Source organism: Ruditapes philippinarum, unplaced genomic scaffold, assembly GCF_026571515.1.
Source record: "Ruditapes philippinarum isolate M1 unplaced genomic scaffold, ASM2657151v2 ctg446_1_1_1_1, whole genome shotgun sequence".
In the NCBI taxonomy this organism is placed as follows: Eukaryota; Metazoa; Mollusca; class Bivalvia; order Venerida; family Veneridae; genus Ruditapes; species Ruditapes philippinarum.
Genome location: NW_026862956.1, coordinates 253,425 through 270,840, shown reverse-complemented (window position 1 = coordinate 270,840; position 17,416 = coordinate 253,425). Strand labels below are relative to the sequence as shown.

General features: G+C 33.1%; 2 protein-coding genes across 2 annotated transcripts in view; one reads left to right on the top strand and one right to left on the bottom strand.

Moving 5' to 3' along the window:
- LOC132720738 (leucine-rich repeat-containing protein 9-like) overlaps positions 1-11,289 on the bottom strand; it is a 58,705-nt gene extending 47,416 nt beyond the window's left edge. Inside the window, exons 1-3 of the mRNA XM_060704932.1 lie at positions 11,141-11,289; positions 5,820-6,030; positions 4,588-4,821 (exon numbers count right to left, since the gene is read on the bottom strand). Coding sequence (XP_060560915.1) covers positions 4,588-4,821; positions 5,820-5,960 — 375 coding nt within the window. The 5' untranslated portion in view covers positions 5,961-6,030; positions 11,141-11,289. The remainder of the gene's footprint in view (positions 1-4,587; positions 4,822-5,819; positions 6,031-11,140) is intronic.
- Positions 11,290-11,355: 66 nt separating this feature from the next.
- On the top strand, positions 11,356-16,732 carry LOC132720752 (mitochondrial chaperone BCS1-like). The gene is made up of 5 exons (XM_060704964.1): positions 11,356-11,514; positions 13,207-13,955; positions 15,048-15,203; positions 15,794-15,911; positions 16,344-16,732. Exons 2-5 carry the CDS (start codon positions 13,223-13,225, stop codon positions 16,597-16,599), a joined length of 1,263 nt encoding a protein of 420 aa, XP_060560947.1. The 5' UTR covers positions 11,356-11,514; positions 13,207-13,222; the 3' UTR covers positions 16,600-16,732.
- Positions 16,733-17,416: the final 684 nt, after the last annotated feature.

Genomic DNA, 17,416 nt, shown 5'->3' with positions numbered 1-17,416 from the left:
CTTTTGATGTTTTGGTGTTTGTAAATTATTTCACCAGCCCTTTAATTCCAATGACTATAAAAAAGGGCCACGAAAGCTTTTAAAATCAAAAGGTCACGGAAAATCAAAGTTCCCTTAAAATCTTAATCTGTCGATGGGTTCCCCAAATTTAATAGCGGGGTTAAAAATTTCAAAAAAGGGGACAAAGAACCCGTGTCAAACCCTAAAAAATCAAAATCATGAAAAAACCAAAGTTGCAAATTTTTAAAACAAAAATGTGAAATGGTCAAAATTTCTTTGGGCCGTACATCAAAGGACAAAAAATAGGCCCACTGTCCCCTTTGGCAAGGCAAAATTTTGGACCCAAGGATTTAATTCAAAACAATCTTGAAACAGTCCACCAAACAACATTTCAAGTCAAATATCTAAGTTGTAGCTTTCTCCCATTCAGAAAAGATTTGTTTCATTTTCTGATTTTACTATGTGTACATAATGAGAATCACTGCCCCCAGGCAGGGCCAATTTTGACACCAGGGGAAAAATTTGAATAACTTTGGTAGAGGACCTATAGATAATATTATATAGCAAACATCAAAGCTCTATGCCTTGTACCTTCAGACAAAAATATTTTTTTTTTTTTTACTATATGTACATATGAAAATCAATGACCCCCGGGGCGGGACCAATTTTGACCCAGGGCTATAATTTGAAAATCTTGGTAAAGGTTCACTTCGCTAAGTCTCATGCCATATATTTAACCTCTAGCCTTTGTCAATTCAGAGAAGAAGATTTTTCAATTCAGAGAAGAAGATTTTTCAAGTTTTTACTTTATACATATAAGGAAAACTATCGCCTCTGGGGTAGGGCAATTTTAACACTAGGGCATAATTAAAACAACTTTAGTAGAGGACCCATAGATGATATTATATACCAAATATCAAAGCTCTAAGCCTTGTACCTTCAGACAAGAAGATTTTTTAATTTTTTACTATATGTACATAGTGAAAATCAATGACCCCTGGGGGTGGGGCCAGGCCAATTTTGACCCCAGGGCTATAATCTTGCTAGAGGTTCACTACATAATGTTTCATGAAAAATATCTTAACTCTAGTCTTTGTAAATTTAGAGAAGATGATTTTTTAAAGTTTTTACTATATACATATAAGGAAAACCTATGGCCCCCGGGGCGGGGCTAATTTGGACACTAGAGGCAAAATTTAAACAACTTTGGTAGAGTACCTATAGATGATATCATTTAACAAATATTAAAGCTCTAGGCCTTGTACCTTCAGACAACAAGATTTTTTTAATTTTTTAATATATGTATATATTGACAATTAATGACCCGACCCCGGGGCGGGGGCAATTTTCACCCCAGGGCTATAATTTGAACTAGAACTATCACTAAATGTGATTAATACCCCCACAAAACTTCTTCAGAAATGAGGATGTTACTTAGTAACAGAATACCTTGTAAAAGAATTGAAATATAGAGTTATGGTTGTGGGCAATTGAAGATAGTTGTGGTTCTTGTATGTTGCATTTCCTTTCAATGTGGTTGGCCATTGATGAAGTTTTACTGAATTACTCTGTAATAAGTCCAGAAAGACAAGGAAAAGAAACAAAGGGCAATAACTCTATAAATACTGAAGATGGAGCTATAGTTCTTGTGCACTGCACTTCCTCTTATTGTGTTTTGACCATTGTATGAAGTTGTTTTGAAATTCCAACCAGTTATGTTTTAAAGTTATGCTTCAGGACAAGGAAAAGTATCAAAGGGCAGTAACTCTGTATTTTGTCAAAATGGAGTTATGGCTCTTGTGCACTGCACTTACTTTTAATGTCCTTGACAACTGTATGAAGTTGTATGGAATTTCAAACAGTAGTTTTCAAATTATGCTCTGGACAAGGAAAAGTAAACAAAGGGCAGTAACTCTGTAATAAGTCAAGATGGAGTTATGGTTCTTGTGCACTGAACTTCCTCTCAATGTGCTTGACCATTGTATTAAGTTATAATGAATTCCAACAATTAGTCTTCAAGTTATGGTCCGGACAAAAGAAAGCAATGGAAAAGTAACAAAGGGCAATAACTCTGTAATTACTTTAGATAGTGTTATGGTTCTTGTGCACTGCATCTTCCCCTTATTGTGTTTGACAATTGTATGAAGGTGTTTTGAATTCCAACCAGTAGTTTTTCAAGTTATGCCCCGGACACAGAAAAGTAATAAAGGGCAATAACTCTGTAATAAGTCAAGATGGAGTTATGTTTCTTGTGCACTGCACTTCCTCTCAATGTGCTTGACCATTGTATTAAGTTATAATGAATTCCAACAATTAGTCTTCAAGTTATGGTCCGGACAAAAGAAAGGAATGGAAAAGTAACAAAGGGCAATAACTCTGTAATTACTTTAGATAGAGTTATGGTTCTTGTGCACTGCACTTCCCCTTATTGTGTTTGACAATTGTATGAAGTTGTTTTTGAATTCAATCTAGTAGTTTTCAAGTTATGCCCCGGACAAGGAAAAAAACAAAGGGCAATAACTCTGTAATTAGTCAAGATAGAGTTATGGTTGTTGTGCACTGCACTTCCTCTCAATGTGCTTGACCATTGTATGTAGTTATATTGAATTCCAACCATTAGTCCTTCAAGTTATGGTCCGGACAAAAGAAAGGAATGGAAAAGTAACAAAGGGCAATAACTCTGTAATTACTTTAGATAGAGTTATGGTTCTTGTGCACTGCACTTCCCTTATTGTGTTTGACAATTGTATGAAGTTGTTTTGAATTCCAACCAGTAATATTCAAGTTATGCACCGGACAAGGAAAAGAAACAAAGGCAATAACTCTGTAATTAGTCAAGATAGAGTTATGGTTCTTCTGCACTGCACTCCCTCTCAATGTGCTTGACCATTGTATGTAGTTATATTGAATTCCAACCATTAGTCTTCAAGTTATGGTCCGGACAAAAAGAAAGGAAGGGAAAAGTAACAAAGGGCAATAACTCTGTAATTACTTTAGATAGAGTTATGGTTCTTGTGCACTGCACTTCCCCTTATTGTGTTTGACAATTGTATGAAGTTGTTTTGAATTCCAACCAGTAGTTTTCAAGTTATGCCCCGGACAAGGAAAAGTAACAAAGGGCAATAACTCTGTAATTAGTCAAGATAGAGTTATGGTTCTTGTGCACTGCACTTCCTCTCAATGTGCTTGACCATTGTGTGTAGTTATATTGAATTCCAATCATTAGTCTTCAAGTTATGCTCCGGACAAGGAAAATGCAACGGACGTCTGGACCGACCGACCGACCGTCCGACCACCGGGCGACTCCTATATACCCCCCCAAACTTCGTTTTTGGGGGTATAACAATCTTGCTAGAAGTTCACTTCACAATGTTTCATGCAAAATATCTAACCTCTAGCATTTGTCAATTGCTAGAAGAAATTTTTTTAAAGTTTTTACTATATACATATAAGGAAAACCAATGACCCCCGGGGCGGGGCCGATTTTGACCCCAGGGCTATAATTTGAACAATCTTGGTAGATTTCTACCAGACAATGCCTTATGCAAAATATCTAAGCTCTAGGCCTTTAGGGTCTTTACAGGAAGGTATTTTATGTTTTTACTATATGTATATATAGTGAAAATCAATGACCCCCGGGGCGGGGCAGATTTTGACCCCAGGGCTATAATTTGAACAATCTTGGTAGAGGTCTACCAAACAATGCCTTATGCAAAATATCTAAGCTCTAGGCCTTTTGGATCTTTACAAGAAGATTTTTTAAATTTATTCTTATAATTCCTTTTGGTTGCCATGGCAACCAGATTTCTGCATGGAATGAAATTCTTTGAACAACTTTGGAAGCCCTTCACCCAAGGATCAATCCTGCCAAGTTTGGTTGAAATTGGACTAGTGGTTTTTCACAAGAAGATTTTTTAAGTTCACTATATAATCTATATAACACACACACACACAAACAAACACACACACATACATACACACAGGTGAATCGCTATATGCCACCGCATCGCAGATGCTGCGGTGGCATAATAAATAAACATGTAAAATTAAGAATTAGGATGACAGGGTCATTTTCTGCTGATTGGTGAAATTTAATACACAAAATTCATATCAAAATGCAGACCTTTTAAATTTTATAAGGAATAAACTAATTTAACCCCCAGTTGATTTTTTTAATGAACTTTTGTCCTGCTGCCATTTTTGGAACTGTCCATTACAAATTTTGAAATATAAAGACAGTGATTTTTCACTTAATGTAACAGACGCCTCTTCCCATTTAAATCATGCAGTTTTCCAAACAATCTGACATACATCAGCTTATTTACTTCCCAAATAGCAATTTTAGCAATATTTTTCCCCAAAATTAAGATGCTATGGTCTCTTCCAAATTAAGCACGAATAATCATTGAAGGATATGGTCAGCCAACAGAGTCTGGACTGACTACACCTATAAGCAGACTGGCCTGGCTCTATAGGGATGGTAAACATCATCCACTTTCAGTTCCAATAGGGTAACTTTTTTATCATGAAATTATGAAGTATAATATTCAACATAGATTAAAATCAAAATAATCAATTGTATACTTATACCTTTATATCACATTCACAAATCCACAGTTCTGCTAATTTTGGCACATGTGCGAGTCCTTCAATTTTCTGTAAAGCAGGCTGGTTAATAATCACTAGTTTATGTAAGTTAGGAAAGTAGTTAAGTCCAATCATTTTCGGATAACCAAGAAAAAATATCTCCAGTAAGTCTACATTGTTTGAGTGATCACCTCCATTTGTAATTTTATTGTAACTTATTCCATTGTTTGAACACTGTAAAAGAAACATGAAAATGTACGATGTATAATGTATGTATATTTTCATGCTGTAACATAAATAACTCATTATCTAATTATCTAGAGGACTCCTATTATTATTCACTTAGATAATTTATAATTCTTTCTAAGAAAATGTTTCTGTCTGGTCTGTATGTATAATCATTTTATCATTTTTTATTAAATTTCTTTTTATGGGGGGTTCACTTTCCACAAGCCAAGCACAGACAATTTTCCAGCTTTAATGGAGAAGGAAAACATCAGATGCCTTTCTGTGCATTATTTCAGGCATGAATGGGCACATAAATAGAACCACTGACATTCGTATAATCATTTCAGTAACATGTAACAATCGTAGAATCAGTAAGTAACATGTTCATATACAAAAATAAGAATTAAAATAGATTTTTCTTTTAAAATGTTCATAATAAGGCCGTCCTTAAAAAAATGTTTGTTTGAAGTAACCCGACCCAGAATTTTTAAGGTGGGTAGGTAGGTCAATTTTTTTTTTTTTTTTTTTTGAACTGTACTCCCAAATAAACATGGAATTTCAAAATGCTGGACAATATATGCTTTGATAATCTGGTAACAATTAATAAATTGATAACTGAATTCTAATTTAATAAGAACTACATTTTATTTCTTCTATTAACCTTAAAGCACAAGGCATAATTTTTTGGTTTAAAAAAAAAAAATTTTTTATCCAGACCACGAAAAAAAATTTGAGTAGAGGCAAATTTTGTGAGTCGGTCGCGTTACTGCAAACAAACATTTTTTTAAGGATGGCCTAAATATATTTAGTTTTTATATAAACAACCTTACATCATAAGAAAAAAGCTGAATTGATTTCATTTATTAACTAAATGAAATAAACATATGAATCACATGTTGCAAAATAATTAAGTTTAATATATTATTTGTACTTCTTGACAATTTTGAAGAAAAGTCAAAGAACTTTTATTATCACAACTAAAAGTAAATATAAATCCTACATACCACTTCTTTCATGATTTCTTCCTCTTCTTCCTTGCTCATCCCTTTCTTTGACTGTGATACAGTTACAGGATGTGACTCTACCCCACTCTCACTCTTCATACTTCGAGGGGTATTATTCACAGGAGAAAATGGTGTACTCATACTTGATGGTGTATTTTTATGTCCCTTGAATAAACTGCACCATATTCACAGTAACTACACACACATGTAACTGTAAGTAAAAAAAAAACATCTTAAAATATGTTAAACCCTTCAAAATATATATCAGGATTATTTTATATGCTGACATTAAAACCTTAACTTTAATCCCCTCTCATTTAATGGTGAATTTGTATTTTACCAAATTTTGACAAAGACCTATTATTCAAATTAAGATTTAGAAGTATTTAATAAACATGATTAGTAGGAGGTAGATACATTTGTGAAATAAAGGTTTTATTGAAATTTAATACTTGTTTTGTATAAAAATATCTTGATAACAAACAATTATTAGAAAGGGGATACAAAATAGTGCAAAAATATAATATCAATTATCATGTTATGTAATTAATGCAAAATAAAACAGAAGAAATTGTCAGAAGTCTAAAACAAGAGGACCACAGTGGTTGGAGATCCATAGCTAGAAATGCTGATAATTCTTCAATGTAGAAGTAGGCAACAGACATAGGGGCAGGGCATTTTGGACCAAAGTAGCATGGTGCAACATACATGTACCAAACAGATTTACATATTGAAGCTCTAGGCAATAGTTTAACGCAAGAAATTTTAAATGTGTTTTCCTACAGGAGTCCAGGTAAACAAGTGACGATCATTGCAAGGCATTGTAGTTAATGAGACAAATATTTTTGATAGAAGATTATTTAATTTTCAAAGTATATTTAAAATAATATTTTAAACTCTTTTGACCTACTTCAGACTTTTACCACCTTTACTGAGGGCTAATCCCCACTATCTAAAGAAGTTTGGTCAGATTTATCATATGGTTTAGGAGTTATTGCGTATAATAATTGACAACTGGCCATCACAAAAGCTCACCTTATGTGAGCTTAAATACACAAAAATAAAATTGTTTGTATTATACAACTAAATTAATGTGCACTCATATATATGGAAAAAAAAATCAAAGTATCAATAATTTTAAAACTTTTTTATTAAAAGCCACTATAGCCTGCTATGCAATATGTATCAATTGTAGATCAATATTGTATCACCATCTAATGTAAATGAAGTCTTTACTCTATCTGTTAAATGTCAACATCTTACAGCTTAGCAAACATACTTTTGTTTGTTTGAAAACTTCAAAACATTCATAGTATTTTTAAAATAAATATTTACAAAATTAGCATAATACAATTTACCTTTATAACCCTGTGTAAATATAAGAAAGTCATACCATATTATTCCAAAGAAAATTATGTTTTTAAGTACAAATTAAATGTACTTAATGAAAAAATATGTTAAACATTCCCATAAATTTAAAATTATCTATATATTTGACAGGGTGCCAACTGAATGCAAAACAAACTATAGATAAACAAAAAAAATGTAAATAGAAAAACAGCCATTATGTGTCAATCAAAAAATTCCAAAAAGGCAATACAATAAAATGCCTTTACAAGATTATGACATGCCTATCACAGTATGAATAATGACTTCATGTGTGAAGGACTGAAGTCTTCAACTTCGTATTTATGTTTGGTGATAAACACTGTATACATCTTCATATGATTTAGCATATCTTTAAGCATTGTATACATCTTTATTAAGCATATCTTTTATCATCACTCGTAAGAATGTTTTAGTAACACTCCAGATTTTTATGAAAACAGCTCTCAATATTTACATTTTGACAAGAGTAGCAAAGTTTAAATTGTTTTGGGACATTATAAAAAAAATCACCAGATTACATTGTTCTGTAATGTACACAAGGATAGATTAAAGTACTTAACATTTGCAAATAATCACATCTTATAGACATTAAAGTATAAAGCTGTATCTGATGAAATATATTTTATGATTTGAAGAACAGTAAAAATTTAAAAAATGATGTTTTTTACCCTTATGTTTGTTTCTTGAAAGATTTGTAACATAGAATATCTATTCAGGGCAAAAAACCCTTCTTTGTAGAGGCCGAATATAGGCTGCTTCCCAAACCAAACTAGCCTCTTTTTTTCCCCTGTTTGGTCCTCAAAATTCCCCAGTCTTTTGACATTTCCCATAGAACTAAGAATAAAATTAAATGATGGTGTTGAATTAAGGTCTTTTACTCCCTTATAAGTATTTCCCAGTGCTTTCTGCTTTTCTCTTTTGAAGAACTTGTTAAAAGTTTGTGTTTAATTTGAGACCCCTTTTCTTGAAGTATGCCAAAATCACGCATATTTTCCCCAAGTAAAAGGCTGAGGCCCCTTCCCCAAAATGGTATTTTGGCCCTGTCTATGTGATTTATTATACATGAACATTGTAACTAAACCGAATAAAATATTCTGACTGGAACAAAATATTCTGCTTCTGTTTTACGTAGCTTTGGCGTTCTTTCATGCATTCCCCATTCATTATTTCCACTGATCTCCAAAAGCCTAAATACATAAAAATGAATTTCTTCATGGATCAGCTTGGACACTTAAGACAATAAGGTATGCAAAAGATCATTTTAAAAAATATACTCAGAAATAAGCTGAAAATCGAATTTTTTTCGTGCTATTCCGAGTCCAATTTTAGTGAAAAAAACGTTGCAACACTTTAATTTTGTGCCATTTTCCACAATTAAAATAATCATTCTAAATGAAATTGGAGAGAGCAAATAATAATCTGAGATTTGCTACACAAGTTATTGGTCTAGACCTACATCATATGGAACTTAATGGAACAATAATCTTGAAAAAATATTTGTAGTCCAGTTGTGTCAAAAACCTCAGTGGAATCCCTTTAAGTACTTGATATACTGACAACTTTCTTTCATTCTAGGTATTTTAATCATTATAAAAACAATTATTTTGCAATCCATAAACAAAAAATGTATAGCCTTATACACAAGAGCCTTTTTTATTACTTGTATTACAATTAAACATTTTTATGTTGTCTAACATGTCAGATTGTTACATTATTTTTAGGAAGCCTCTTTGCAGAGCCCCAAGATTAACACATTTCATTTTTTCCTGGACATCCAGGATTGCCCCAGAAGTCAGGTGACCGTCACAAAGGCATTTCCAGGATGATTCAAGTCCAGGTAAACATGGAAAACTGAAATGCATGTACTCTCTTTTGCAGTAAAAACAGTATTACAATTTTAGACACTCCTATTTTCAAGTAAATATGAAATATATTAACATGCCCATATTGTAATACACAATAACTGATGACACAAATCCTTTAATTGATAAATCTATGTGAACATTCAAACTAACAAAAAGTAAGAAAGTGGGGAGAAATTTCTAAATATTCAAGAATAACAGACCCTTATTGGAATTAATACAATCAGCTTTTAGTCACTTTTATTCTTTGTATTAAAGAAAAATAATTACCTCCTGTTACAAATAGACATCATATGAAATCTTTGACATGATGGTTCTGTAACTTGATATAAGTTCTTGTTGGTGTGACTGTGTGGGGTAGGTAAAGACTGTAAATTAAATACCCAGGGCTTTTTTTCACAGGATGGGGAAGCAGCCCTGCCCTTAATTTTGGGCAAAATATCATGGTATATTTGCAAAAGGGGAAGGAAAAACTTGATGTAAATTGAATTTTTGGGGAAAACTGCATGATTTTAAAGAATATTTCTTTGGGGAAGCAGCCCAATACTGGCGCCTGCTAAAGAAGGTAAAAAAGCCCTGATACCCCTCTACTTCATTTTAGGCACAAATAGACTACTGGACAGAATCACTGACAAACTACATGCAAGCTAAAAAAGAACTTTCTGACTTGAAGGAATTCAAAATCGGTAACAGAATTCAAGCTCATAGTGGTAGTAAGTGATTCACACTCAGCAACCATACGCACTTGGCCTTATTTTAAATGAAAACATATAATTTGATAGTTAAAACAATTAAAAGCAGTGGTTTGAAAAGCTATTCTTTCACAATAACTTAAAAATGCTGAAAATGTTGCTTCTTTTTAAACATAACATGCATTCCAAACTTAATATTTCACAGAATTATCGGAGCCAATGACATAGATAAAATACTTGTAAGAATTATAGTTTTTTATTCTTATTTTAATATACATATTATATGTGGCTTAGGAGTAAGTTCTAAAACAAAATGCTGTGAGAAAGAATGTGATTTTTAATAACTGTAAATTTGTAGTCAAGAGGAAACCAGTTTTTGTCTGTTGAGGGGTGCACATGTCTGGTTAATGTATGTGGGGCTTGGCCATGTGACAGGATACAGTGTTTTCTTTCTTTATATAACTACTACCCTAAAACGGTACTGTTCCCAATAGAAAATAGACATTAAAATTCCCCATTTCCTATGTTTAAATTCCCAAAATGACTGTTTGAAATTTTTACAAGGCCCAGTGATTTCTCTGAAATCATTTAAATCCAACATATTCATATAAATCATCACTCAATAGTTCTACCTGGACAGTGGAAGCTGTTAGCTATCTTTATTCATGATGACTTATCTTATTTGTAGCTGAAAAAATTTCATTTTTTCACCAATTTAAGTCAGTATAACACATTTTTTCCCAATCAGTCTGGCACCGGCACCATTCCCAAAGTAGAGAAAAAAAACATTGGGATACTAATTGCAACTAGGCTATGCCGTAAGATATATCTTATAAAACATGACAACTAAGCCTATGGTCTGGTCTGCAATATTCAAGGGAATGCCAATGATACTATCTTCATTCACTGAAGAGAGCATGCAATCCATGCAATATTCATTAATCAGGAATGTTGCTCATTTGAAAGATCCAGTCACTTTCTGTTGACCGAATTTTTGTCATGCCAGGGGCATTGTAAGAATAAGCCAAGTTTTTACCTTCAGTCTATCCCTGCAACATCAAGTCAACTAAGCCCTTACTGTAAACTATTCTGGGATTAGACAAATTACAAAATTATCCGTGTCACAGTGTTTTTCACTTTATACTAAAGAAGTAAATAGAAATCTACCATTTCATGGTTCCAATGAAAAATGTCTGTTACTTTCAAACTTATTAAACTTACTTTAACCTGGGACAGAAAGATACCTATAATTATATATCTTCCGTCCCAGCTTTAACAATCAAATATTTCTCAGCATCTGAATTATGATCAGGATGTCAGTGCGAGTTATTCTAAAGGGTCGATTAATTAAATTGTGGACGCACTCACAGTTACATACTTGATTTTAAACATTCTTGAGATTTTCCATTAAAAGCAGTGAAATCTATCTTTACTCCAATTACAGTAGAATGTCAATAGTCTGATGTTGACATATATCCGCCATATTGAAGCCAAAACTAGACAGTTCATTGGTTAATTCTGTCATGTGCCACTATCTGTTACCATGACTCAAAGCAGGTGCGCGTTCTAAGCGTCTGAATCACTAAGAATTTAAGATGGCTGCGCCCATTAGCGAATTTTTCAATGTTATCATTACTTAAATCCAGATATTTTAGCAGTCTAATAATTATATAGAATATATGATTGTGTTTCATTTATACGATAGACTCTAATTCATCACTAATGAATGGCTTTTGTTTGGATTATTTATAGGTCTGCATATTTTGTAATTGCAACACGATTTCGTGACTTTATCAGGCCTATGTTTCCCCTCCCGCCCCACAAAAATCGCAACTAACCAAAAAAATCTTATTGCCAACCAAAAAAAAAAAAAATATTTTTTTATGTTAAATTTTTTAAAGTCAAATTTATTTATTTTTTACTAGATAAAACCATAAGCAGCTGACTTAATAGTTCATTGAAATATAGGTATTGAAAATATGGGATTACCTAACCAATTGAACTCAAAACATCAGATATAACTTCAGAAATAGTCAGTTTAACTAGTAGGCCATTACAATGGCCTGAAAATGACCCTATATGATTAGGAAGCTATCAGGGCAAACCTCTTATAGCCGAATAAGCCTTCCAACCAACATTTTCCATGAATCCCTTAAATTCCCAAATGAATAAGTAAATGATGGTGTTGAATTAAGGTTTACGCTTATTTTATTTCCAGTGTTTGCTTTTTTTTGAAGACCTTGTTAAAAATTTGTGTTAAATTTGAGACCCCTTTTCCCAAAGTATGCCAAAATCATGAATATTTTCCCCAAGAAAAAGGCTGCGGCTCCTTCCCCAAAAATGGTGTTTTGGCCCTGCCTATGAACGGGGAAGTCGGTAAAAAATCCTTTCATTTTTCCGTTTTAAAGGTGTCATTCGGTATTATATGTACCCACTTCCGTTTTCACTCGGAACACTCGACGATTATTATTAATCCGAAAAGTTGAGATATGTTACGTTATCGGAAGACACCGCCTTTTATCATTGAGTTACATTGTAAATGGCAGCGCCTATCTAGAACTGACACTGAAAATTTCATTGATAGGTATAGAACTCTATATATTTTTTAATTGTTTTTTATTTGAATTTTCTTTTAAATATACACGTGTAGTCTATAGCCGGGCAAGCCAAACCCCGGGCCCGCTTTGCGGGCCCGGACTTTGACTTCCCCGTATTAAATTTTATTTTATTAGGTCAAGATCACAGTCTAATATGAAATTTGATTTCCTTTTAAATATACATATGTCGTCTAGCCGAGCAAGCCAAAGCCTTCGCAGTTCCAGCCTTTGACTTCCCTGTATTTTCTTAATTTTCTCAAAACCTATCACAGATACATGTATTCATTTTAGAATGGAAATACTTGTTCAATATTAATGACTGGTTATTCTGTAATGTACTTTTGCAGAATTATGCACTCTTTTACGTTGTTTTTATCATACTGTCAGGCTCTGAGAAAAGTATATTTAACCCTTTATCAGTTGAATTTCTTAAATGGAAAATTGCCCATTATCAATTTTAAGGATATCAAGACATAAATTTGAAGTAAATAAAACAACATTATAATGCCTGACCAGATACTGGTGACAAATGCTTAATCTTTTTCTGTTCCAGCAGGGTAATGGTTAAACAGTTTATAGATAAAATTAGTGATAAGCTTTGCTAAGAAAATGTTAAAAAGTATAATATTCACTTGAACTTTTGTCTTTGGAATAAACAGTACTATAAACTTTAGAAAATAATGCCTGATCAAAATTGACACCTTTCAGCATCAAAGTCAAAAGATGCACTAAGTGTTTGGTTATGTGTATTGTGCATGGACAGTACTGTATTTCAATAAACAATGTATTCTAAGAATAATTTTTGATGTTCTATAGCACCTTTAGTTATCAGAAACTTCTTTTTCAGTGATTAACAAAACAAGATGGGAATAACAGCCTTAATAGACTATCTTAAAGACAATCCCTACTTTGGTGCAGGGGCAGGGTTGTTTGGAGTAGGCATGGCTGCTGCAGTTGGTAGAAAGTCTGCACAGATGGGTATGATCGTATTTAGACGTCACTGTATGATAACATTAGAGGTACCAAGTAAAGACAAAAGTTACTACTGGTTGTTACAGTGGATTTCAGTTCGTGGAACTAAGACACAGCATCTCAGTGTAGAAACATCATTTCATCAATCAGATTCAGGTAGAATAACAACAAAGTATGACTTTATACCGAGTCCTGGAAGTCACTTTTTCCGATATAAAAATTATTGGATAAGGGTTGATAGAAATCGTGAAAAACAAATGGTTGACATTAACAGAGGGGTTCCATTTGAGACAGTGACTTTAACTTCAATTGGCCGTAAAAGAGATGTATATTTTGAAATTTTAGAAGAGGCACGGAGTCTTGCTTTACAAACACAGGAGGGAAGAACAGTTATGTATACTGCTGTTGGTCCAGAATGGAGACCATTCGGTTATCCAAGACGAAAGCGTCCTATAGATTCAGTCGTGCTTGATAAAGCTGTGTCCAATAAAATATTGACAGATATTAAGGAATTTATAGGTAATCCCAGATGGTATATGGATAGAGGTATTCCATACAGAAGAGGATATTTGTTGTATGGACCACCTGGATGTGGGAAAAGCAGTTACATAAATGCATTAGCAGGTAATGTTTGTGAAATTAATTGATTTTATTTTAATAATGTTATATGTACAATGCATTTCATGAAGCAAATCTTATTGCTGCCCTCGTCATAGGTCAAGATTGAAATTTAAAAAAAATTCATACTTTCATAGGTAGTTCAGTTTTCTTCAGTTCGGCCGTATAAATTCAATGAAATGAAACCAATATCTGATTGCAACATTAAGAGTTTACAATATTAACCCTTTCCCCATGAGCATATTGTGAAAAATGGCCGTTTTCACTGAAAAGCCTCCTGTTACAAGTTCAAACTGCCATGAAACTATGAAAAATGCTTCAATACTAATCAAACTTGGCACAAATGTTGACTGGACCATTGCCTTTGTAACGACATGCTCAGTCTTAAATTTCCTGTTACCATGGCAACGAGGGGACATCTCAAAATTGCCAAAAATCACTATTTTGCCTCGGTTTTTTCCATCAAAATTTATTTCAAAGTGCTGCAACTGCTCAAGGGATTGAGATAGAGTCAAAGGCTTTTCAGCGTTGGTTAAACGTTACATTATGATCGACCTGGGGTCATTTTTAGCCTCTCACAAGTCCAAAATTTTCTTGGCGATGAGGGGGACTCCGCCCCCCTTCAAACCCCCCTAACTTATGTTTGGGGCCCAAATAGGACATTTTTTTACTATTTGAGGCCTAAAAAAGGGGGGTGGGTCGAAAGTGCGTTGTTTTGCGTATATATGTGGTAAAGGGTTAAGGGCAACAAGTAGTATTGTATGATGCAGCATTTGATAATATAGGGAATTAGGGAAATTGTATTCCAAATATCATTCAAACTTTGAAAACATTACCTTATACTTTTTATACTTTTTTGTCCATCAGTGGGAGAATAACTTATTGAATCAAAAAACTTACTGACTCCAAATACATGAATGTTTTATAGACCATTACTCGTATAAAGCAAAAAGTTGTTGATAAAGCTTGGCATTATTATCTTTTTAGTTATCTGAAGATAATTAGAATTTGAAAAATCCTCTTTCAATTTTCCTATCTACTACTTTCAATGAATTCACCTGTAAGCAGAAAAAGGTTTTAAATGTTTTACTATTGTAGGGGAACTTGACTACTGTATTTGTGTGTTGAACCTGTCTGAGCGTGGCCTATCTGATGATAGATTGAATCATCTACTCACCATGGCACCAGAACAAAGTATTATACTCTTAGAGGATATTGATGCTGCCTTTGTCAGCAGAGATATATCAGCAGAAAGTAAGTTTCATCTTGACAAAAATATATGCAAAAATGAGACTTGAAACAAATAGAATGAATATTATTTAAGTAATGAGAGTAATTTTAAACCCATCTAAAAGCCAAGCCGTTTTTAGCTAGACTATTTTATGTATGTGCATATAATATGAAAAGCTATCCAGGATTTATCATCTCACAATTGTACAACACCTATTATTTCCTATACTCTTATATCTGCTTCATTGTGTACATGTATCTGTAGTCGAAACAGTTTCATGCTAAAATATAATAATATTTTGTTTTCTCCAAATAATTACATTATATCATGTGACCTAATAAATCAAAGATTAATTAAAAAATATTTATTTGAGCCACGTCATGACAAAACAAATACAATGGGTTTGCGACCAGCATGGATCCAGACTAGCCTGCGCATCCGCGCAGTCTGATCAGGATCCACGCTTACAAACCCTATTACAAGTAGTAAAACTGATAGCAAACAGCATGGATCCTGATTAGACTGCGCTGATGCGCAGGCTGGTCTGGATCCATGCTGGTCGCAAACGCATTATGTTGGTTTTGTCATGACGCAGCTCATTTATTGTTTTCAGGTAATGTGGCTTATCAGGGTTTGAGCCGACTCACATTATCCGGTCTCCTTAATGCACTAGATGGTGTTGCATCTGCTGAAGCTAGAATTATCTTCATGACCACAAACTATGTTGAAAGGTTAGTTCATTAAGGATCAAATAGTGCATTTACTAAGGGCATAACTTTATCTTGTTTATGTGGGTATATTATTTTACTGTAATAGTTTTCCCCTGCTTTGGTAAAGAACAAGTTGGGAAAATGCATTGTTTTGACTAGTTTTGTTTTGGGAATTTTACATGTCCAGTATTCATTGGAATTGTTTAACCAAGGGAGAAATTAGTATTATGCGATATATACACTCTAAGTTTATATTTCATTAACAATAAATATGTACAATGGGGTTAGCTGAAAAACATTCAGTGCAGTGGCAGTTAAATCCTTTACATTATATTTGTTATTTGTTTTAATACAAGTTTTGCTGTTTCAATGAACAAGAATTCAGATGAAATATTTGTAAATATAGCTAGCTGAAATTTCCAGTATTAAAGGAAATATGATTTTTATTTTCAGACTGGATCCAGCATTGATAAGGCCAGGAAGAGTTGATGTAAAAGAGAAGATTGATTACGCAACAGATTACCAGCTACAGCAAATGTACCTCCGGTTTTATCCTGAAGAGTCGCAGGCCATGGCTGAAAAATTCTCTAAATCTGCACAGGATGAAAATGCCAAAATTAGCTTAGCTCAAGTTCAAGGACTTTTCTTGCAATATAAATCTGAGCCTCAGGCTGTCATAGATAACGTTGAGCAGCTCAAGTCATTGTGATAGTAAATAAATGTAGAGTAAACAAATTAAAATCATGTTGGTAATTTATTGACTTCTGTTACAATGTAGTTGAGTAATAGGCTGTATTAAATCTATTATGGCACTGCTGAAAATATATTTAAAAGATTGACAAGACTAGTTGAAATATGATTTCATTGCATGTATCTAACTTATTAAGTGAGATATATATCTCTAAAATATAAAAGTTGAAAACAAAAAAATGATAACCAAATCTGGCACTATCCTTACATGATTTCTCTGAAATAAGATTGGTGTAGTATTGATGCTATGTGGACAGGTAAAGGAGATAGATGTACATCTCAATTAATGGAAGACCATTCAGTGGTAGAGAAAAAATTATGCCATAAATCATATGAAAGTTAATGATAATATTCTTTGATAAAAGGAAATATGGTGGCATAACACACATACAAAAGAAAGAAAAAACACTAGAAAAGTTGGTGAAGACAGTAATATTATTTCATGTAAAAAAATCATATCCTTGTGTATAGAAAAAAATGTGGTTTTATATAATATTTTCTAACAAATTTTGAAAAAAATCAAGACTTTGAAGTTAATGTTTTTAAGCATATTCAAAGAATCTTGCTAAGCCATTATTTGACTTGATTTAACCCCCCCCCCCCCCAAAAAAAATCAATCCCATGCCCCTCAAAAAAAAAAAAAAATGTTTTCCAAATTTTTGGTTGTAACAATGTGCAATGCCACTAAATTCCTTATCATCATAATTAACAAAACCTTTCATATCTCAATAATCAGGTATGTATGATTTATGGCATAAGTTTTATTTATTTATGAA